The sequence below is a fragment of the Cynocephalus volans genome, chromosome 3 (assembly GCF_027409185.1).
Source record: "Cynocephalus volans isolate mCynVol1 chromosome 3, mCynVol1.pri, whole genome shotgun sequence".
Classification (NCBI taxonomy): domain Eukaryota; kingdom Metazoa; phylum Chordata; class Mammalia; order Dermoptera; family Cynocephalidae; genus Cynocephalus; species Cynocephalus volans.
This window is the reverse complement of record NC_084462.1, coordinates 72,534,551-72,559,876: the sequence shown is the minus strand read 5'-3', so window position 1 is coordinate 72,559,876 and position 25,326 is coordinate 72,534,551. Positions and strand designations below refer to the sequence as shown.

At 36.0% G+C, this 25,326-nt stretch overlaps 1 protein-coding gene across 1 annotated transcript in view; it reads left to right on the top strand.

The window, feature by feature from the left end:
- LOC134372572 (IQ domain-containing protein H-like) overlaps nt 1-25,326 on the top strand; it is a 153,953-nt gene that overhangs the window by 3,048 nt on the left and 125,579 nt on the right. Inside the window, exon 2 of the mRNA XM_063090034.1 lies at nt 14,783-14,839. Coding sequence (XP_062946104.1) covers nt 14,783-14,839 — 57 coding nt within the window. The remainder of the gene's footprint in view (nt 1-14,782; nt 14,840-25,326) is intronic.

The following is a 25,326-nucleotide window of genomic DNA, read 5'->3' as shown; positions in this document are numbered from 1 at the left end:
GGAGGATGCTTAAGGCATTTTGGATGTTGAATTTCTGGAGGGCCAAAAAATGATAACATCTGCTTATTATGATTGTTTTCAGAAATTTTAGCCAAAGCTTTAGCAGAAAAACACCCAGGAAAGTTTCACTAGAGAGTCCTTCTCCACCACAAAAATGCTCCTGCTCATTCCTCTCATCAAATGAGGGCAATTTTGTAAGAGTTTCAGTAGGAAATCATTAGGCATCTACCTTACAGTCCTGATTTGGCTCCTTCTGACTTCTTTTTGTTTCATAATCTTAAAATATTTTTAAAGGGCACCCATTTTTCTTCAAGTAAAAAAGACTGCATTGACATGGTTAAATCCCCAGTTTTTTAGGGATGGACTAAATGGGTGCTATCATCACTTACAAAAGTGTCTTGAATTTGATGGAGCTTATGTTGAGAAATAAAGTTTATATTTTTTATTTTTATCTTTTAATTCCATCTTCCACAAACTTTTTAAAGTTACCTCATGTGTATTTATTTCTGTTGGATACATATCAAAAACTGGAATTGCAGAGTCATACGGTATACACATGCTCAGATTTAATAGATACTACCAAACAGTTTTCCAAAGTGGTTATACTGATTTATTTTCCTACTAGCAGCATATGAAAGTTCCAGAGTATTCATCCATGTTAACATTTGATATTTCAGTTTTTAAAATTTTAGCCATTCTGAAGAGTCTGTTGTGGTATCTCTTTGTGTGTTTAATTTCTATTTCCCTGATGACCAATAGGTTAATAAGCAAGGGTTTTTTTGATATGTATATTGGTAGTCTGAGTATCCTCTCTTGTACAGTGATTTAAGACTTTATAACTATTTTTTGGTAATTGGGTTGTCTTTCGTTTTCTTAGTGATTTGCAGGAATTATCTATATATTCTGTATACTAATCTTTTATCAGTTATATGCATTGCAAATAATTTTTCCTAACCTGTAGTTTTGTATTTCACACTCTTACTGGTGTCTTTTTTTAAATTAAACTTTTGATTTTGAGATAATTGTAGATTCACATGCAGTTATAAGAAATAATACTGAGTGATTCCTTGTACTCTTTACAGTTTTCCTCAATAGTAACTGTATTGGTCCATTTTTGTTGCTTATAAGCAAAGTACACTGAACTGATTGATTTATAAAGAAAATGAAATTTATTGCTTACAGTTTCTGAGGCTGAGAAGTCCAAAGTCCATTAGGTGGTGGTGACAGTGACCCAGGGGTCTCATATTGCAAGATGGTGGAAGCAGAGAGAGTAAGAGAGAGAGAAAGAGATTCTCCTCTTCTCTTAAAGCCCTCAGAACCACACCCCTGACCACCATTTGTAATCTATTCACTATGACATGGTCCTGCAATCCAATCACCTCTTCAAGGCTCCAGCTTCCAATTACCATAATAGGATTTCCCACCCTCTTAACAGTCACAGTGGGGGCTAAGTTTCTAATACATAAAACTTGGGGGACACAATTCAAGCTTCGATGAATTTGGGGGGACATAATTCGATCCACTACAGTAACATATAGCAAAACTATAGTACAATATCACAGCCAGGATACTGATACAGCTAAGATACAGAACATTTCCATCACCACAAGGATTCCTCATGTTACCCTGTGATAGCCACACCCACTTCCCTCCAACCCCATGCCCCCTTAATCCCTGGCAACCAATAATCTGTTCTCCATTTGTATAATTTTGTCATTTCAAGTATGTTATATAAATGGAATCATACAGTGTGTAACCTTTTGGGATTGGCTTTTTTCACTCAGTACAGTTCTCTGGAGAGGCATCCTGGTTGTTGCTTATATCAATAGTTTGTTTCTTCTCATTGCTAAAAAGTATTCCATGTTAGAATCTTCCACAGTTGTTAAGCCATTCATATGTTGAAGGACACATGGGTTCTTTCCAGTTTTTGGCTGCTGTTAATAAAGTTGCTATAAACATCTGTGTACAGATTTTTTGTATGAACATGTGCTTTCATTTCTTTAGGATAAATGCTCAGGATTATAATTGCTGGATCTTATAAGAGTTGCATGTTTATTTCCTCGACATGCAGTTAGAACTGGATTAGACAGTATTACCATTTTTGGTTTCAATCATCAAATATAATTTAGAAAACTCAAGAGGAAAAGGAATGCCTATTGTTTTTAGCTATATTTTTGCTTACCATGTTTTTTCTTCCTTGCTAATTTCCTAATGTTCTTTTATCATTTCCTTTCTGTTTAGAGAATTTCCTTTAGCCATTTTTTTAGAGTTGTATACTAATGACAAATTATCTTCATTTTTTCTTTATCTTAGAACATCTTGATTTGCCCCTTCATTCCTGAAAGACATTTTTACTGGATAAGGATTCTGATTTGAATTCTTTTCTTTCAGCACTTGAAAAAAATGTTGTGCCACTTCCTTTTAGCCTCCGTGGTTTCTGATGAGAAATCACTGAATGACTGCCATTTGAAATGTTTTTCCTCTGTGGGTAAGGTGTTGATTTTCTCTGGATGCTTTTTACTCAGTTTTTTTTTTTTTTTTTTCTGTTGTTAGTTTTCAGATGTTTGATTACGATGTGTCTTGGTGTGATTTCTTTGGGTCTATTCTGTTTCAATTTGGCTCAACTTCTTGAATCTACGTTTATTCTGTTTTCAAATTTGGGAAGCTTTCAGCCATTATTTCTTTAGGTACTTTTTCCAGACTTGCCCTCTATCTCCTCACCATCCAGGACTACGATGATACAAATTTAGATCTTTTTTATAGTCCCATAGGTCCTCGAGGATCTTTCCACTTTTTTCCTATTTTTTCTCTGTTGTTCAGACTGGGTAACTTCTGTTTTTCTCTCTTCTAGTTCACTGATTTCTCTGTTCCCTTCATTCTGTTGTTGAGTTCGCCCACTGGATTTTATATTTAGGTTATTATATTTTTCAGTTCTAAAATTTCCATGTGGTTTCTTTTTATATATTTACTTGTAGAGACTTTTTATTTCTTTACTGAGACTGTATTTTTTCATTTGTTTCAAGCATGTTTATGATTGATTGTGGAAACATTTTTCTGATGGCTGCTTTAAAGCCTTTATCAGAGAATTCTAAGGTCTCTGTCATCTCAGTGTTGGTATCTATTCATTGTCTTTCTTCTTTCAGTTTGAGGTCTTTCTGGCTCTTTATATGAAGAATAATTTTCAATTGAAATGTCAACATTTTGGGTATTATAAGACTTCCTCTTATTTAAATCTGTTTTAACTGGTACCTCTGACACTCCTATTTATTCCCTGTCCATTTAAGGAATAAGCCCAATTAGTCGTGATACATCATCCTATTTATGTATTTCTGGATTTCATTTGTTAATATTTTGTTTATGATTTTTGCATTTTTGTTTATGAGTGAAACTGGCCTAAATTTATTCCTTTCCTGTAATGTTTTCCTTAGGTTTTCATATCAATGTTAGTCTTGCTTTAACAAGTGAGTACTATCTCTTTTTATACTTTCTGAAAGAGTCTGGATAAAATTGACACTATTTCTTTCTTAAATGTTGGGAAGAATTTAACAGTGAAAACATTTGGATCTGTAGTTTTCTTTGGGAATAAGTTTATAATTGTGGATTTAATTTCTTTGACAGATACAGGACTATTTTTCCTGATGTTGGTTACTTTTGCCTTTCTCTTTTTTCTTCATCCATATCTCTAGGTGTTTATCAATTTTATTAGTATTTTCAAAGAACCAGATTTTGATCTAATTGATCCTTTCTACTGTATAGTTATTTTCTATTTTATTGGCATCTGCTCTTTATTATTTCTTTCTTCTCTCTTTGGGTTTAATTTTTCCAATTTTTAAAACTTATTAGTACACATGCTTAGCTCATTGATTTTCAACTATTATTTGTTTCTGACATATAAACTGAAGGCTATACATTTCACACAAATCACTACTTTATCCAAATTCCCTAAGTTTGTTATGCCATATTTTCATTATCATGTAATTCAAAATATTTCTTAATTTCCATTGTCACTTCTGTGACCTATGGAATATTTAGAACTGTACACATTTGAATAGCTTTTACTTTTATTATTATTTATTTATAGCCTAATTTCATTGTTCAAAGAACATACTCTATATGCTTTCAGTTATTTGAAATCTGACTTGCTTTTTGACTCTAGCATATGATGAACTTAGATGAAATGTCCACGCGCATTCAAAAAGAATAGATGTTTTGCATTTGTTGGATGCAGTTTTCTAAATATATTCAATTATGTCAACTTAATCATGTTCTTTTCTTTTAATTATTTGTCTGTTCTATTGATTGCTAAGAGAAGTATGTTAAAATCTCAAGCTGTGGTTGTAATTTTGTCTATTTCTTTTTGATTTTTAGTTCTGACAGTTTTTTCTTCATATCACACATATTTCTAATTTAGTCCTTTACAGAAGAAAATGTATTTTCCCACAAAAAGTAAGAATTAAGTGCACATTGACTTTAAGCAGGAGTAAACAAACCTTTTCTGCAAAGGGCTAGGTAGGAAATACTGTAGACATTGCATGCCACATATGGTCTCTGACTTTTCTTCTCCTCCTCCTCCACCTCCTTTTCTTCCTCCTCATCCTTTTCCTCCTTCTTCTCATTCTACTTTTTTTATCATCCCTTAAAAATGTAAAAACTATTCTTCACTTAAAGACCATACAAAAACAGGTTAAAGGCCGGGTTTGGCCTGTAGACCACGGTTTGCCAACCCTTGAATTTAAGTATTAAAGTTGATGTGTTCCAATAAGTATACCAAGAGCCAAGTAAAATAAAAATTAATAACTATGTGTGTAGACCTACAGTATATTCAGGGACAAAAATAGAAAATAAATGTAATGTAAATACCTAGAGGTAGAAATTACTTTAGAAAATATAATTAGAAAGGGAGGTCAAGATGGCAGAATAGACAATCCCTAGCATCACTCTCTTCCAAAAATCAACCAATTTACAACTATAAAAAAGCAACAACAGTCAAGCTGGGGCCACTAGAGCTCAGGGGAACAGGAAGAGAGATCTACGGAGTGCATGAAGGTGGGAGAGGCCATGATGAGAGAAAGAAAAAACCACTCTGACCATTTGAAGCCCCAGCCACTTCCAGGCTGGAGCTGCTGAGAGCACAGAGCACAGAACAGGAGTTGGCAGAAGCCGCAGCTGTGTCCTTTGGATGAAGTTGCTTGGAGACAGCAGGGGGGAAGAGGGCCTTGGTGGCCCCAAGACTAACAAGACCACTAGTAGGGTTCCCATGGACCCATATAGGAGCAAGGAGCCACAACAACTGAAAAAAGGAGCCACTCAGAGACTGGTGAGTCACTGCAAGGGACTGAAGCATGGCCCGTTCCATGGGAAGTGTTTGCAGCACAGACAGTGGGGGAGACAGGCCCACCAAGAGAACACTGGGGCACAGCAAGGACAGCTGGTCTGACCCCAATCAGTGCAGGACCACTCAGAGGAGACTAGTCTGGAATATAGAATTGCATGGGGTGTAGTTTGATGAAAAGACTTGGGCTAGACCAGAGTTTCTACACAACTCAGGTGCACTGGATCTCTCAAGAGCCGGAAGTACCTAAAAAGTCAACCATTAAACCCTGAGCTGCACAAAAAGCCTTCCCTAGGGAAACAGCAGCAAAGCAGCAATTTCAACAACCACACACCTCAAGTACTGGTCCCCACAGGAAGTTCCCCCATTTTAGAATTAAGCAAAGGACAACAAATTAGTTCCAGCGCAGAGTTTAAGTGGTGGGAACAGCAAATAATCCAACATAGAACTGAAAGAACAAAGTACCCACAACCAGAGATGAAGTTTGATATTAACTAGTAAAGGTCTCATTTCACCAAAGAACACCTATAACACCTAGAAGGACTGGAAGTCCCCTGGGCTACCAACCAGAAAGGGGGGAGGTCTGGGGGCCTCAGCACTGCCCCCTGACACCTTCAACCAGTCACCAGGGTGGGGGATGAGGGCTTCAACCATGCCCCCCCACACACAAGCAGCCAGCCCAGCAACAACCATCGGGCCACTGCAGGAAGTGCCCTGGGCTCTCCTGAGCTGGGATGGTGGGGGGGCTGAGGGCCTGAGCCATGACCTCCTGACACATGCAGCCAGCCCAGCAACAACCACCAGGCCTCAGCAAGAAGGACCCCAGGTTCCTAAGCTGGAGTGGTGGGGGTCAAGGGCTTTTGCCACACCCCCCTGACATCTGCACCCAGCCCAGCAATGACCAAGCCACCACTGAAAGCCTCCCAGTCTCCCCTGTGGGAATGAGAGGAGTGCCACAGGCCTCAATCCCATCCCTCCTCCTTCCTCCTTCTATCACATTTCCTTCCCCTTTCCCCTCTCCCCTGCTCCCAACTGCCCAACTGCTCCACAACATCGTAGAATATAAAAAAATAATATTAATAAAACTACATGTTCTTTAAAATATATATATATATATAATTAGATAGAAAGAATGCATACATACAAAAAATATTAAATGTAAAAGCAACATATTCTGAGTATTTTTAAGACTAAATCTTATACTTCAGGCAGTTAGAGAATAGGATACTATATGTGGATTACAGCTAATGAGTGTAAAAGTTAAATAATAGAGGATCACTGCAAGTCTTATGGTTAAAGACCTCTTTGAATTGGACATGGGCATGGACATGAGACATGGAACAATAGGGAAAATAGAAAATAACATATGAATAGGTGAAAGGGAACTTGGAGGTGGTGGTAAAATGAAATAACCACAATAAAACTCAAGCCCAGCTCAACTCCTAAACATACTCAGTCCCCCAAACTAATGACCTAGGAGAAGAATGCCTATTTACAGTCATAAATACTGTTTACCTCAGTCTCCACTGTTCTAGACCGTATTTCTGGCAATCACTAAAAGTTGTGAGACACAAAAAGCAACAAAAAAGCAATTCACTGTCTTCACTATCAAGATAAAAAGCAATCAAAAGAAATAGACTTAGAGATAACCTAGATTTGGAACTATCAGACAAGGAATTTAAAATAGCTGTGAAAAAGGAGACAACATGCACTGACAGATTGAGATTTCAGCAGGGAGTAGAAACTGTAAGAACATATTAAATAGAAATGCTAGACATAAAAAAGCATGGTAACATATAAAGAATGCCCTCAATGGGTTCATCAGTAGACTAGACACAACTAAGTAAGGAATCAATGAACTTAAAGATAGGTCAAAGGAAATTACCCAAATGAAAGACAAAGAGAAAAAAGAACAACAGAGAAGTCAACAACCATAGGACCATAGTAAACATTTTAACATAAGTGTAATCAGAATCTCAGAAGGAGAGGAAAGAATAGGGCAGAAGAAATATTTGAAGAGAAAATGGCCAACAACTTTATTAAAATGATGAAAGACACCAAAGCACATATCCAAGAAACTCACAGAATGGCAAACAGGATAAATACAGCACATGCGCGCACACCATATTCAAACTGTTGAAAACTAAAGGTAAAGAAAAGAACTTGAATACAGCCAAGGGAAAAATACACACTTTACGTACAACATACAGAGGAACAAAGACAAGCATTACAGTATACTTTTCACCAGACACTACGCAAGACAGCAAATAATGCAGTGGCTGGTATCTTTCAAGTGCTGAAAGGGAAAAAACTTTCAAGTCAGAATTCTACTCCCAACAAAAATACTTTTCAAAAGTGAAGAAGAAATAGACTTCTTCAGACAAATAAAAACAGAATTTATTACCAAAAGAACTGCACTACAGGAAATGTTAAAAGAAATTTTTCAGGCAGAAAGACTATGATAGCGAAGAGAAATTTGGATATATATAAAGAAATGAAGATCCCTGGAAATGACTAAAACAAAGGTAAACATAAAAGACACTTTCCCTTATTTTATTTGCTCTAAAAGAAAACTGACCATATAAAGCAGGGTCAACAAACTTATCCTTTAAAGGACTGGATAGTAAATAATTTAAGATTTTGTGGGTCACATACAATTTGTTGCCTATTTTTCTTTTTCTCTTATTCCTCCTTTTTCTTCTGCCACTGCTGCCACCTCCTCGGACACCAACTCCTCTTCCTCCTCCTTCTTCTTTTTCTTCTTCTTCCTCCTCCACTCCTCCCCCCTCCTCCTCCTCCTCCACTCCTTCCTCCTCCCCCCTCCTCCTCCCCTCCTCTTCCTCCTCCTCCCCTCCTCTTCCTCCTTCTCCACCCCCTCCTCCTCCTCCCACCTCCTCCTCCTCCTCCCCCTCCTCCTCCTCCCCTCCTCCTCCCTTCCTCTTCCTCCTCCTACACCACTCCTTCTCCTTCATCCCCCCTCCCCCCTGCTCCTCCTCCCCCCCTCCTCCTCTTCCTCCCCTCCTCTTCCTCCTCCTCCCCTCCTCCTTCTCCTCCCCTCCTCCTCCCCTCCTCCTTCTCCTCCCCCCTTCTCCTCCTCCTCCCCCCTCCTCCTATTTCTCCACCCCCCTCCTCTTCCTCCTTCCCTGTTCTTCTTCTTTTTCCTTTTCTTCTTTTCCTCCTTTTTCTCCTCCTCCTGCTCCTCCTTCATGACCCTTTAAGAATGTAAAAACCATTCTTACCTCAAAAGTCATACAAGTACTGTGAGCTGGATTTGGACTATGGGCCATAGTTTGCTAACCCCTGACTTAAAGCAAACTTGTTAGTAATACATTGTGGCTTCATGGCATTTGTAAAAATAAAATGTATGACAGCAATGGCAAAAGATGGGAGTGAGAAATTGGCAATATATTATTATAAGATCCTTAAACTGCACATGAAATAATATATCATTTGAAGGTGGTATTATATATATTATATATAAATATATAATATATAATATATTATATATATTATATACTTATTTATAATATATATAATATATTATATATAAATATATATATATATATATATATATAATATATTATATATATTATAATATTATATTACCTTATAATTGAAAAATGTTTTATAAATCCTGAGCAACCATTAAATTATTTTAAAAAGAGGTTTAAATAATAATTTAATAGTGGAGATAAAATAGAATCATAAAAAATATTTAATCCAAAAGCAAACAGAAAAAGAGGGGAAACATAAAGAAAATATGGGACAAATAGAAAAGAAAACTAACAAGTTGTTATATTTTAATCCAGCCATATCAATAATTACAGGCAATCTTCATTTTGCATGGTAGTGTGGGACCATACAAATAACTGTGCGGGCAGAAACCATGCAAAGTGATTTTTAACAATCAATAGAAAAAGTTAAAATTGTTTTATAACCTCTAAAATTTTTGCTAAAACATCAAAAACTTTCTCCCTCTTTATTATAAATGTATAGGGCAGTGAAAAAAATAGTAAAACAAATATTCACTTAGTACCCTGTAATTTAAAACATTAAAAACATTGAGAATTAATGTTTTCTTTGTAAAAAAAAATACTTATTAAGAATAGTTCAAACAATCTTGCCTTTCTCTTATCATATATCTTATGATATGGAGTGATAATCTTTACTGTGGCTTGGTGAACTATCGTACTTCTTTCTAAGTTTGGATCAGCTTCCAGTTTTTTATCCTTTGTACTTTAAATATTATGAAATATCTTCAAGTTATTTTAACATGATTTTTTTTTCCTGGCAATACATCCTCTGGAACATGTTCATCCTTTCATCACAGTGACTTTCCTCATTTATGTCAATAAGTTAACCTTGACTAAGTTTCTCTCACTGCAATACTAGAGTCTTTCAAACAATGGCGTTGTCGACATTCCCATGGTCAGCTATTTCTTTTACAAGTCTACTTACGATCTGTTTCAATTTCTCTTTGAGCACTCAGTTTTAGTTCTTTTGCTGTACTTTCAACTTTGTTACCCAGTTCTGACTTTCAATTATCCATGTATGTAAAAAAAAAATTCTGTGGATTTATCACTGGGAGACAAGAGGCAATACCTCTACATTCTTTGCAGTCTACGTGCAAACTAAAAAACAGGTGCACAGTGACCAATCACTGACAGAATTTGAGAGGGGTGACATCATTGTCAGTGATCTGATCTTCATCTGTTATATATGTAGTGATTTGTGGAAGAAAGATCTAGCAGCAAGGTTTGCACTTTATGCAATTACAATTAATATACGATGGTAACTGAAATTTGAACCATGTTGGGGGACTGGTGTTATTTAACTAAACTGTAGTAACTAAAAGGTGTGCATATTGGAACAGTGCAAAGTGAGGGTTATGAAGGTTATCTATATATTAAATGTGAACATTCTAAAAATACCAGTTAAAAAACAGAGATTGTCAGACTGGATAAATAGGCAAGACCCAACTGTATGTGGTCCACAAGAATCTCACTTTAAATGTAGAGACATAAACAGGTTAAAATGGAAGGAGGGCAAGAAGTGACAAATCTTCCTTACAGAATTCCAAATGATTTAGGTCATTATTTCCGTCTCAAGGAAATGAAGCTTAATCCACACCCCACCCAACTCCTTGAATATGAACTAGATTTAGTGACTCACATTTGATAATAGAGTATGAAAATAATAAAAATAGAAAGTTTACAGTGGAGAAACCTGGCAAACCCCCCCTCAATCCAATGACCAAGGTTAATATCACCAGTGATAAGTCATGTTGATATTATGTGCCGCTGATAGGATGTGATGATGAAGAAACTTCACTTTTGTGTTATTCTGCCCCAATAACTGACAACTACAGTCTCACCATGATTTAAAAAAAAAAAATCAGACAAACCCAAATTGTAGACATTCTACAAAATACCTGACAAGCTCTCCTCAAAACCATCAAGGTCATGAAAAGAAGGAAAGACTAAGAAACCGTCATAGACCAGAGGAGACTAAGGAGACGTGATAGCTAAATACAATGTGATGTCCTGGATCAGACCATGGAACAGTAAAAGGACATTAGTGTAAAAACTAGTAAATTCTAAATGAAATCTGGAGTTTAGTTAATAGAAATTTATCAATGATGGTTTCTCACTTTTGACAAATATACCATGATAATGAAAGATGTTAACATTAGAGGAAACTCAATGAGGGTATCCAGGAATGTTCAGTATTACATTAGTCCATTCCTGTTGCTTATAACAAAATACCTGAAACTGGGTGATTTAGAAAGAAAAACAAAATTTATCGTTTAGTTTTTGAGGCTGGGAAGTCCAAAGTCCATCTGGTGGTGGTGACAGTGACCCAGAAGTCTCACATTGCAAGATGGTGGAAGCAGAAAGAAAGCAAGAAAGACAGCCTCCTCTTCTTTTAAAACCCTCAAAACCATGCTCCTGACCAACATTTTTAATCCATTCACTACTGCATGGTCATACAATCCAATCACCTCTTCAAGGCTTCATCTTTCAATTACCATAATAGGATTTCCCACCTTCTACAACTACAATGGGGATTATGCTTCCAATATATGAAATTTGGGGGACATAATTCAATCTACAGCATGTATTATCTTTGCAACCTTTCTGTAAATCTAAAATTATTCCCAAATTAAAAGTTCATATATGTGTATATATTTTAAAAGTCAAAAATAAATGAGTGGATGAGGCACCAATTAAATGTAAATTTAAAATTAATAAAAAGAAGAAGGATGGATAAAGATATACCATGGAAACAATAATGAAAAGAAAGCTGGATTGGCTCTATTAATATCAGATGAACAGGACATGTTAGCAGGGATAAAGAGGTATGTCAATTATAAAAGAGCCAATTCGGCAAGAAGACATACATTCCTAAATTTGTATGTATTTAATAAAGATTTTAAATACATGAAGCAAAAATTAATGAAATGGAAAGAATAAACAAATCCACAATTTTAGTTGGAGATTTCAATAGTCTTCTCCCAATATTTAATAGAATTAATAAACCAAAAAAAAAAAAAGGAATACTATAGAAGACTTGAACTTAAGACATTTATATAACACTCAAACACAGTAGAGCACACATTCATTTCAAATGCGCATGGAACATGCACCAAAAGAGACCATATTCTGGACTATAAAAAAAATTTAACAAATTTAAAAGAATTGAAATTCTACAAAGAATGTTCTCTGACCATAATAGAACCACACTAAAAATAAATAAGAGAAAAGTATCTAGAAAATTCCCCAAATATTTGTACATTAAATAACACACTTCTAAATAATCCATAGATCAAAGAAGAAGTCACAAGGTATTAAAAATATTTTGAATTGAATGAAAATGACAATACAATATATAAAATTTGCAGGATGCAGCCAAAGTAGTGCTTAAGGGAAATTTATAGCATTAAATACTTATATTAGAAAAGAAGAAAGACCTCAAATTAATGATCTAAGCTCCCGGCCTAAGAAACTAGAAAAAGAAAAGCAAATTATACTCAAGCAAGCAGAAAGGAGATAATAAAAGAAATTTAAGAAATAGAAGTCAATGAATTTGAAAATAGAAAAAAGGGAGAAACTCAGTGAAGGCAAACTGTATTTCCTGGAAAATATCAATAAAATTGATAAACTTCTAGCCAGACTAATGAAAATTAAAAGAGAGAAAGTGCAAATGACCTATATCAAAAATGAAAGAAGAGACATCATTAGAAATCCTACAGACATTAAAGGATGATAAGGGAATATTATAAACAACTTTATGCCCATAAATTTGACAATTTGGATGAATGGACAAAGTCCTTGAAAGACAGAAAATGCCTAAGCTCACTCAAGAAGAAATAGATAACAAGATCAGTCCTATACCTATTAAAGAAATTGCCTCTGTACTTAAAAGCCTTCTAAGAAAGAAAACACTAGGTTCTGATAGTAAATTCTACCAAACAAGAAAGAAATATTACCAATTCTACTCAAATTCTTTCAGAAAATAGAATAGGAGGAAATACTCCCCAGATATTTTATGAAACCTACATCACCCTATTACCACAACCAGAAAAAGACTTTGTAAGAAACTGCAGCCCAATATTCTTCATGAAAACAGATGCAAAAGTCCTCCACAAAATATTAACAAATTGAATACAGCAACATATATAAAAGAAAAATAACCACATGGCGTTTATCCTAGAAGAGCAGGACTGTTCCAACATTTAAAAATTAATCAATGTAAGTTGTCATATCGACAGATTGAAAAAGAAAAACCAGATGACCATCTCATTTTCTTAAATACTCAACATCCATTCATATTAAAAACACTAAGAAAAAAAGGAATGTAAGAGAACTTCCTTAACCTATTAAACAAGATCTGCAGCTAATATCATACTTCACAGTGAGACTGAATGCTTTTCCCTTAAGATCAGGAACAAGGGATAATATCTACTCTCACCAATTCTATTCAACATTGTACTGAAGGTCCTGGCCAATGCAGTTAGGTAAGCAAAGGAAACAAAAAGGAAGCAAACTGAAAAGGAAGAAATTAAATTGTCTCTGCAAACAACGTGACTACTACATAGAAAATCTCAAAGAATCCACCAAAAAAAAAGCTACTAGAACTAATAAGGGAGTTCAACAAGGTCTGGAGACACAAGAGTAATATATGAAAATTAATTGAATTCCTATTTACTAGAAATGAACAATTGGAAATAGAATTTTAAGAAATACTACCATTAAAATAACATCAAAAATTGAATACATAGGTATAAAACTTGAAAATATGTGCAAGATCTGTATGCTGAAAACTACAAAATACTAACAACAACAACAAAAAATTCAAAGAAGACCTAAATATATGAAAAGGCTAGCCATTTCATGGATAAGAAGATTCAATATTTTTATGTTGCTAATTTTCCCCAAATTGATCTATAAATTCAATGCAATCCTAATCTATATATCAGTAGGATTTTTTGTTAAAGTTGGTAGGCTGATTCTAAAATTTATATGGAAAGGCAGAGGAGCTAAAATAGCAAAAAACAATTTTGAAAAAAAAAAGGGAGGACTCATTTTTTCTGAGTTACTATAAAGCTACAGTCATTAGGACAGTGTAGTATTGGCAAAAGGATAAACACAGAGATCAATGGAACAGAATAGAGAGTACAGAAATAGACACATACATGGTCAATAAATTATTGACAAAGGTGCAAATGCAATTCAATGGAAAAAGGATAGCCCTTACAGCAAATTTTCTCGAATAATTTGACATTTACATGAAAGAAAAAAAAGAACTTTACCGCGTACCTTGAATCATATACAAACATTAACTCAAAATGTATCATAGAATTAAATATAAAGCCTAGAACTATAAAACTATTGGAAGAAAACCAAGGGGAAAGATCTTTATGACCTTGGGTTGGGCAAAGATTCCTTAGATACCATACCAAAAGCACAATCCATAAGATGAAAAAATTAGCACATTGAACCTCATCAAAATTAAACACTTCTAGCTTTGGAAGACTTCTGGGAAGATAGCAGGTTAGAGGTGCCCAGGGTGTGTTCCTCCCACAGAAGAAAACCAAAACACATCCACTGCCACCGCCACCACAATCGCTGGAGCCATTGTCCAGTCCCAGAACCATTGCCCATAGCAGAGCAGCTCCCTGCAGAGCAGCAGTCCTGTGGGTGGCCCATCAGGCCTCAGACTCCACAGATGCAAAGGATGTGACTACAACCACTGCTGCAGGTTAACTCCGCTGCTGCCAAGAACACCACAGACACAAGGGAGACAGCTGCAGCCACTGGCACCACTGCTGCTGCCATGACATGACCCCACTGTTGCCAAGGATACTGCAGATACAAGAGAGGTAGTCATAGCTACCAGCACTGCTGCTGCCCCTACAAGGTAACCCTGCTGCTGCTGCTTCTGCTGCAGACAGCACAGACATGAGAGGGGCAGTTGCATCTGCCAGCACCACTGTGTCTCCACAAGGTAAGTCTGCTGCTGCTGTGGACAATACAGATGTGAGGAAGGCAGCTGAATTTACCGGCACTACTGCCACCCCTACCAAGGTAACCCCACTGCTGCCAAGGACATTGCAGATGCAAGGGAGGCAGATGCAGCCACTGGTACCACTGCCATCCCCACGAGGTAAACCTACTGCTTCTGCAGACACCACAGATGCAAGGGAGGCAGTGTCAGCCACTAGTACCATACTTCGCCAATGAGGTAACCCTACTGACATGAGGAAGGTAGTTGCAGCCACAGGTGCTGCTTACATCCCAATGAGCTAACCCTGCTGCAGCCAAGGACACCCAGATGCCAGGGAGGCAGTTCAACTGCTGATGCCACTGATGCCACTGCAAAACAACCCCACAGCCACTGTGGACACCATATCTCTGCCTGCTGCCACTGTGGACACCACAGCCAAGCAGGTGGCTACTGCAACCACCACTGCTGCAGTCACCACCACCACCACCAGCACTACCAGGCAGCCACCATCATCATGTGAGCAACCCACCACCACTGGAGCCACCACTACTACATGGGCAGCCCACAAAAACCACTGCCACAGCCATTGCCACCATAAGGGTGACCTGCTACCACTGCAGCAGCCATATCAGCCACTGCCACTTTGCAGGTGGACCACTGATCACTCAACTGTGTAGACACAAGGAGGGTTACCAGTGGAATGCAGGGAAAGAGAGTAATAGAAGCAGCAACTGCTCTACTAGATGACCAGGCATCAATGGAGAGATACTAGAAATATGAAAAAAAAAAAAAAACAAGAAAATATGGGTCCACCAAGGAATACAATAACTCTCAAGTACCAGACCCCCATAGAACAGGAAACCCTTGAAATGAATGAAATGGAATTCCAAGTAAAAATCTTAAGGAAACTCAAAGAGATACAAAACGATGCAGTTAGATGACATAATTAATGAACTGAGCAAAACCATCCAGGATATAAAGGAGGAAATTTACAAAAAGATTAATACTTTAAAAAAGAATGTAGCAGAACTCATGAAACTGAAGGAGTCATTCAACAAATAAAAAACACAACTGAGGCTTAAGCAGCAGGCTAGAGCAAGCAGAAGAGAGAATTCTCTTTGAAATAACTCAGATCAACAACAACAAAAAAGAATTTTCTTAAAAAGAAAAAAAATCTGAGAGATAGCAAACAACCTTCAGTGCACAAACATCCTAATCATGGGTATTCCTGAAGGAGAGGAGGAAAGAAAAGGCATTGAGAACATATTCAGTGAAATAATAGAAAAATTCCCAGGTATAGGGAGAAACATGGACCTTCAGATTCAGTAGGCTCAAAGATCCCCAAACAGATTAAATCCAAAAAGGTCCTCTCTGAGACACATTATAGTCAAGCTGGCAAAACTCAAAGACAGTGAGAAAATCCTAAAAATACAAAGAGAAGAGCATTAAGTCACCTGTAAGGGAGTCCCCATCAGGCTAACATCACACTTCTCAACAGAAACTCTATAGGCCACAAGAGAATGGGATGGTATATTCAAAATACTAAAAGAAATACTATAATATAATACTAAGAATACTATATGCAGCAAGGCTATCCTTCAGCAACGTGGGAGAAACAGTGTATTTCCAAGACAAACAAAAACTGTGAGAATTCATCACCACATGACAAGCCCTACAAGAAATCCTCAAGGGAGTCCTGCATCTGGAATCAAGAAGGGCAATAATCACTACAATGAATAAACAAGAAAGAACAAAACCCACTGGCATAACAAAAATGCAAACTACAAAGAGAAAGAAACTGTATCTTACCACCTCAAAAAAAACAAGAAATACCAAAGACAAACAATAACAAAGGAAGAAAGGAACAAAAGATATTTAAAACATCCAAATGAAAATTGATAAAATGCCAGGAGTAAGACAATACCTTTTGATAACAACCCTAAATGTAAATGTATTAAATTCTCCACTCAAATCACATAGACTAACTGACTCAGTTAAAAAGCCAGACCCAAGTATATGCTGTCTACAGTAGTCTCACCTCACTTATAAAGAAACACACAGACCAATAATGAAGGGATGGAAAAAGATATACCATGCAAATGACATAAAAAGTGACCAGGAGTAGGTATTCTTATAGAAGATAAAATAGACTTTAAACCAAAAACTATAAAAAGAGACAAAGAATGCCATTATATAATGATAAAAAGATCCATCTAGCAAGAAGAAATAACAATAATAAATATATATGCACCCAACACCAGAGCACCCAGATATATAAAGCAAACACTATTAGACCTAAAGAAAGAGATAGACACCTAATACAATATCGGTTGGGGACCTGAACACCACTCTCTCAGCATTGGACAGATCATCTAGGCAACAAATCAACAGAGAAACACAGGATTTAGGTTGCATTTTAGACCAATTGGACCTGGCAGATAGTCACAGAACATTGCATCCAACAACTACAGAATATACATTCTTCTCATCAGTACATGGAATATCTCTAAGATAGACCACATGTTAGGTCACAAATTAAGTCTCAAAAAGTTTTTAAAAATTGAAGTCATATCAAGTATCTTTTCAGATCACAATGGGTTAAAACTAGAAATTAATAACAAGTGAAACTCTGGAAACTGTACAAACACATGGAAAATAAACAACAGATTCTGAACTACCTATGGGTCCAGGAAGAAATTAAACAGGAAATCAAAAAATTTCTTGAAACTAATGAAAATAAAGACACATCATACCAAAACCTGTGGAATACTACAAAATCAATATTAAGAGGGAAGTTTATTGCAATAAACTCTTAAGTCAGAAAAATAGAAAGATTTCAAATAAACGACCTAGAGCTACACCTCAAAGAACTAGAAAAACAAGTACAATACAATCCCAAAATTAGTAGATGGAAAGAAATAATTAATATGAGAGCAGAACTAAGTGAAATAGACACCCCAAAAATGTTGCAAAAGATCAATGAAACAAAAAGTTGGGTTTCTTTGAGAAGATAAAATAGACAAACCATTAGCTAGGCTAACTATAAAAAGAAGAGAGAAGACCCACATAAAAAATTAGAAATGAAAAAAAGAGACATTACAACCAATACCATAGAAATAGAAATAATCATTACAGACTATTATAAACAACTATATACCAACACATTTGAAAACCTGAGGAAATGGACAAATTTCTGAATACATACAAACTACCAAGACTGAATCAAGAAGAAACAGAAAATCTGAACAAATAACAAGCAACGAGATTGAAGTAGTAATGAGCAGTCTCCCAATAAAGAAAATCTCAGGACTGGATGTCTTTACTGCTGAATTCTACCAAACATTTAAAGAGGAATTAATACCAACTCTCTTCAAACTCTTCCAAAAAATTGAACAGAGGCCATTCTCCCAAACTCATTCTATGAGGCCAGCATCACCCTGATACCAAAACCAGACAAACATACAACAAAAAGAGATAACTATAGGCCAATATCTTTGATAAACATAGACACAAAAATCTTCAACAAAATATTACCAAACAGAATACAGCAACACACCAAAAAAATTAGACTCCATGATCGAGTGAGATTCATTTCAGGATTGCAAGGATGTTTCAAGATGCAAGTCAATAAATGTGATACACCACATCAACAAAATCAAGGACAAAAAAAACATGTGATTATCTTAATAGACACAGAAAAAAATCATTTGACTAAATACAACATCCCTTCATGATAAAGACTCTCAGCAAATTAAGTATAGAAGGAAATTATCTCAACACAATAAAAACTGCATATGACAAATGCACTGCCAGGAACAAGACAAGGATGCCCACTCTCACCACTATTATTTACATAGTATTGGAAGTACTAGCCAGAACAATCAAGCAAGAGAAAGAAATAAAGGGCATCCAGATTAGAAAAGATGAAGTTGAACTGACCCTGTTAGCAGATGACATGATCCTGTAAATAGAAAAACCTAAAGACTCTACAAAAAATCTCATAGAGCTGATAACAATTTCAGTAAAGTTGCAAGATACAAAATCAACACACAAAAATCAGTAGCATTTTTATAATCCAATAACAAACTGCAGAAAAAGAAAGCAAGCCCATTTACAATAGTCACCAAAAAATTAAAATGTCTTGGAATCAATTTAACCAAGGAAATGAAAGATCTCTACAACAAGAACTACAAATCACTGCTGAAAGAAATTAAAGAGGACACAAAAAGATGAGAAGACATCTCATGCCCTTGGATTGGAAGAATTAACATTGTGAAAATGTCCATACTACCCAAAGCAATCTACAGATTGAATGCAATCTCCCTCAATATACCAAACATTCTTCACAGAAATACAAAAAACAATCCTAACATTCACATGGAACAACAAAAGACCCCAAATAACCAAAGCAATCCTGAGCAAACAAAAATAAAGCTGGAGGCATTACATTACCTGACTTCAAACTATACTACAAAGCTATAGTAACCAAAACAGCATGGTACTGGCATAAAAAACAGACACTTGGACCAATGAAGCAGAATATAGAACCCAGAAATCAACCCACATACTTACAGCCTACTGATTTTTGATAAAAGCATCAAGAACATACATTGGGGAAAAGACTACCTCTTCAATAAATGGTGCTGAGAAAACTGGACATCCATATGTAGAAGAATGAAACTAGACCCATACCTCTTCCTGTATATCAAAATCAACTCAAAATGGATTAAAGACTTAAATATAAGTCCTGAAACTATAAAAATCCTAAAAGGAAACATAGGGGAACACTTCAGGAAGTAAGACTGGGGAAAGACTTTCTGAATAAGATCCAAAAGCACAGGAAACAAAAGGAAAAAATAAACAAATGGATTTTTATCAAAATCAAAAGCTTCTACACAGCAAAAGAAATAATAGGGCAAAAAGACAACCTACAGAGTGGGAGAAAATAATTGCAAACGATACATCTGAGAAAGGATTAACATCCAGAATATACAAGGAACTCAAACAACTTAACAGTAAAAAAAAACGTAACCCAATTAAAAAATCGGCAATAGAGCTGAATAGGTATTTCTCAAAAGAAGATATACAAATGGCCAACAGACAGTTGAGAAATGCTCAACATCACTAAGCATCAGAGAAATGCAAATCTAAACCACACTGAGATATCATCTCACCCTAATTAGAATGGCTATTATCAAAAAGACAGATAATAACAAATGCTGGTGAGGATGCAGAGAAAGGAGATCCCTCCTACACTGTTGGTGGGACTGTAAATGGTGCAGCCATTATGGAAAATGATATGGAGTTTTCTCAAACAACTACAGATAAAGCTGCCATAGGATCCAACAATTCCACTGCCAGGTACATACCCAAAGGAAAGAAATCATTATGTTGAAGGTATACCTGCACTCCCATGTTTATTGCAGCTCTATTCACAATAGCCAAGAGTTGAAACCAACCTAAATATTCATCATTGGAGGCCTGGATAAGGAAAATGTGGTATAACTATGCAATGGAATACTACTCTGCCATAAAAAATAATGAAATTCTGCCATTTGCAGCAACTTGGATGAACTTAGAGAAAATTAGGCTAAGTAAAATAGTCCAGGAACAGAAAGAGAAATACTGCATGTCCTCACTCATATGTGGGCGTTAAAAAATGAAAGGGAGGAAAGGAGGAAGGGAGGAAGGAAGAAAGGAAGGCAGGAAAGAAGGAAGGAAGGAAGGATCACTACAATATGTTGAACTTTCAAAAGAAAAGAACAGAACTGAGGTTTCCAAAGGTGCAATAGGGGGAGAGATAAAAGGGTAAGAAAGGAATTGGTAAAGGGCCATGAAAAAATGATTACATTGTATAATTATGAATTTGCTAATTATCCTGATTTGAGCATCACATATATCACACAGGTATTGATATTCAACTCTATACCCCATACCTATGTACAGTCAACTATGTTTCAATAAAAAATGTTAAACACTCTGTTCTTTGAAAGACAATGTTAAGAAAATGAAAAGAAAAGCTATGGACTTGGAGTTCATATTTCAAAACAATACCTGATAAGGAATTTTTATATAGAATATATAAAACTCTCAGAAGTTGATTATAAGAAAACAAGCAACTCAATAACATGATGATCAAAAGATTTGAACAGACATATTTCAAAAAAATACCTTATATTTCAAAACAATACCTTATAAAGAATTTTTATATAGAATATATAAAACTCTCTTGATTGTAAGAAAACAAGCAACCAATAACATGATGGTCAAAAGATTTGAACAGACATTTTACCAAAAAAGATATATGGATGGTAAATAGATACATGAAATCATGTTTAACATCATAAGTCACTAGGGGAATACAAATTAAGAACAAGGGGATGCCACACTACACAAGGGTATGGAACAACTACAACTCTCAAACATTGCTTGTGGGGATGCAAAATGGTACAACCATTTTGAAGAACAGTTTGGCAGTCATTTATAAAGCTAAACGTGCACTTACTATATGACCCAGCAATCCCACTATTTATTTATTTATTACCCAGCAGAAATGAAAACTTACATTTGCATAAAAATCTGTATGTGACTGTTTGTAATAGTTGCTTTATTCATAATCACCAAAACCTGGAAGCCACTCATATGTCCTTCAAGTGATGAATTGAAGTACTGTACATCCATACAATGGAATGCTACTCTGCTCTAAGAAGTAACACACTGATGCATGAAACATGGATGAATCTCAAATGCATTATGCTAAGTGAAAGAAGCCAAACTCAACTCAAACTCTATTTTTTTCAGAATTAATGCATTCCTTTTATATTCTTATTATGATTAGATTGTTATTTTCACATGTACATTTCATACTCTGGTTTCTCTTCAGATCGCATAAATCTTTCGCCTTTTTCACATGTACATTTCACATGTGAAATAACTTACCAAAGTCTAAAGTTAACAAATGTCTATACTTTCCCCTTTAATAATATAAGAAACTTAGAACATTTTAACTCCATTTCTTCTACCTGATTTATATGTGATTTTTTTTCATGTATTTTAGTTGTATCTTCTTTTCTAAAACCCCATAAGACATTATTATTAATGTTTTTAAGCAATCAATATTTGTTATATTATCCTCCATATTTACCACTTTCATTGCTCTTTGTTACTTCTTTATTTCATTTTTTTATTGAAACATAATTGATTGTACATATCTGTGGGGATACCACATTGTCTTTGTTCCTTCTTGCATCTTAGACTTTCAATATGTCATCCAACTTCCTCTGCCTCAATTATATTCTTTAAATTTCCATTAGTATAAGTCTGTTGGTAGTAAACTCTTTCAACTTTTATTTACTTCAAAATGTGTTTATTACGTCCTTATTTTTGAAAGATATCTGTCAGCACATTGAAGATATTATTTCATTGTTTTCTGGCTGCTAAAGCTGCTATTGAGAAATCTGTGTACTATCAAAGAGAATTATGGCTCTTTTAAAAGTAGTTTGTCCTTTTTTTCCCCCTCTGGCTGCATATGTTATTTTTATTTATGTTTGGTGTTCTACAGTTTCATTCTGATGTGTGTAGGCATATAGGTCTTTTTATCCTACTTGGTATTTATTGGAATTCTTGAATCTATAGACCAATGTCTTTCATCATTTCTGGGCAATTCTCATTCATTATTTACATTTATTTAATAGAAAACAAGAAAAGTTAATAAGTGAACTAAGGTAAGCTAAACTCAAGAAAGTAGAAAAAGAAAAGCAATAAACTGGGGAAAAAAAGTGAAAGAAAAGAAATAATGAAGATAAAAGCAGGCATTAAGAAAATTAAGATGATCCAAAGAATTAAAAAGTAGGAATAATAAAATAGGCAAACCTCTGGCAATAATACTAAAGAAAGGAAAAGAGAAGTCACAAGTAAATAATATTAAAGTTATGTAGTAGAATTTGTGAAAAATCATAGCATGATAACTTTATGACAATACATTTTAAAACATGAAATGAAAAACTTTCTAAATAAATCTAAATTACCAGAATTAACTCAAGAAAAATGGCAAAGTTAAAGAAAACAATACTGTTAGATAATTCAAATTGGTAGTCAGAAATATCTCTCTGTCTTACAAATACTGCATGCTCTCTCATAGAAGTAGAGAGTAGAATAATGGTTATCAGAGGCTGGGAGGGGCTAGGGGTAAGGGGAGCAGAAGTGATGGACTAACAGGTACAAAACTATGCCATCTACCCTAAGTGAACCATTGTGCAGTATATGCATGAATTTAAACACATTGTACCCCCCAAAATAAATATAAATAAAATTTTTAATAAAATAAAAAGTAAAAATAAAAGAAATATCTCTCTGTCTTAAATGCACATATGGACATGTGCATGCAAACACACACACACACACACACACACAAATATACCACAGAAAAAAGGCCTCAGGCCTTTTATAGGGACTTTTTACCAACTTTATAGGATCAGTCAATTATTTTATATGACTACATAGGGGGGGAAAAAGGGAAGCTTACCAGCTGATTTTATAAAGCCACTGTAACTTTGGTACCAAGATTGAACAAGGACAGTACAAGAAAAAATCGCATTTAGGAAAATAGAGGCAAAAATTCTAAAAATTAGCCATATATTTTATATTTGTTACAATCAAGGAGAAATGTAAGGAAGATTCAATGTTACAAAAGTCTGGCAATATAATTTATCATATAAACTGAATAAAAAGGAAAAATCCTATGATCATCTCAATATATGCCAAAGGAAAAATTCATTCAATATATTCAACATTAATGATAAGAGAATTTTCTGAGTCTGATTATTGTTATCAACCAAAATCCCAGAGCAAAAAATATTCTTAGGAGGGAAACTTTTTTTTTTTTGTCTTTTTTGTGACCGGTAAGGGGATCGCAACCCTTGGCATGGTGTCATCCGCACCGCGCTCAACCAGTGAGCGCACCGGCCATTCCTATTTAGGATCCGAACCCGCGGCAGGAGCGTCGCTGCGCTCCCAAGTGCTGCACTCACCTGAGTGCACCACGGGGCCGGCCCAGGAGGGAAACTTTTGAAGCTTTTTACTTGTTTCTCCATTAAAAGCAGACACAGCTCAGGGATAATCATAACTGCTACCATTATTGAACGTTGCACTTGAGGCCCTAGCACATACAATAAGACAGAATGGAAGGGAGAGAAGAAGGAAGGGCGGTGGGAGGAAGGGAATGGGTAGTACCAGTCAAGAATGCATGTGACTACAAATAACAGAAAACCACCAGCAGCTTGAACAATGAGAAATTTGTCTCACACACAAGAAATCAGGAAGTAGGGAGTCTAGGGATGTTGGGCATTGATCGTCAGGGTTGTTATAGTGCTCTTTCTGCTTTGCCCTCTTTAGCATGTTTGATTTCATTTTTATGTTTGCCACCTCATGGCTATATGATGGCTCCTGCAGATCTGGGCCTTACATACTTATTCCAGGCAAGAAGAAGGGGAAAACAGTGGCGTTGGTTTCTTTGCAGAAACATCTGGGTGAACTTTCCCTTACCTCTCACAGGTCATATGGCCACTGTTGGCTACAAGGAAGACTGAGAAAGTCAATGTTCAAGGATGGGATTAGAGTTAGCATTAGGATTAAGGACATACTTATACTAAATACTTAGTATGATGAGTTATGCTTAGTCTAATGCATTCATGAAAACTCTGTTCTTGTTGGACATTAAATATATTTGTTAAGGGACGTTCCAACCCCTACTGACCTTAACATATGCATTCTGCTTCTGTACAAATCACTTGCTAAAATAAGTGGGGGAATAAACAGAGTACCATGGCCAATGCCATTTTAGGCGGCTCTGCCATTTTAGCCTGGAAAGTCCCTATGGGAAATCCAGGGTGGGGAGGGGCTACAGGGCTAACCACAAAATTAGCTTATGTATCGCTGGCTTGCTTGCATTGGCTAGATTGTGTCAGGTGTGAAAAATTCCTGCCTAGCTAAAAATAAAAGCTGGGAGAGGTTTCACCTCGGGGCTGCACACTTCGATTGGCCTGTGTAGCCCTGGCTGCCAGAAATAAACTCTTTTCCTTTTCCTATCACCCGGTTCTCGTGGGCAAGTTTCTTTTACCCGTCGGACATTGGCCATAACATTTGGGGGCTCATCTGGGATCCCTTAAGCCTCTTGAGAACCATCCTTTTGGCCTCGGGACTTTTTGGATCTCTAGGGGGGAATTCCTGAAAAGACGTTCTTCAGCCCCAGAGAGACAAACCCACGGCAGGTGCCATCGAATTTGGTGAGTCGACTCCTTGGTTGGGAAAAAGGATAGGCTGGATGCAGCTGTAGACACCTCTTTCCCTGGATCAAATGAGACATCGTTCTGATCCATTGGAACCTTTTTTAGGTCGTTGGGACTTTCATTTTGATTTTAAAATCTTTTATTATATGCGTATCGTTTGTTAGTTTCAGTCTGTGTTTAAGTCCTTTTGTTCGTCTAGTT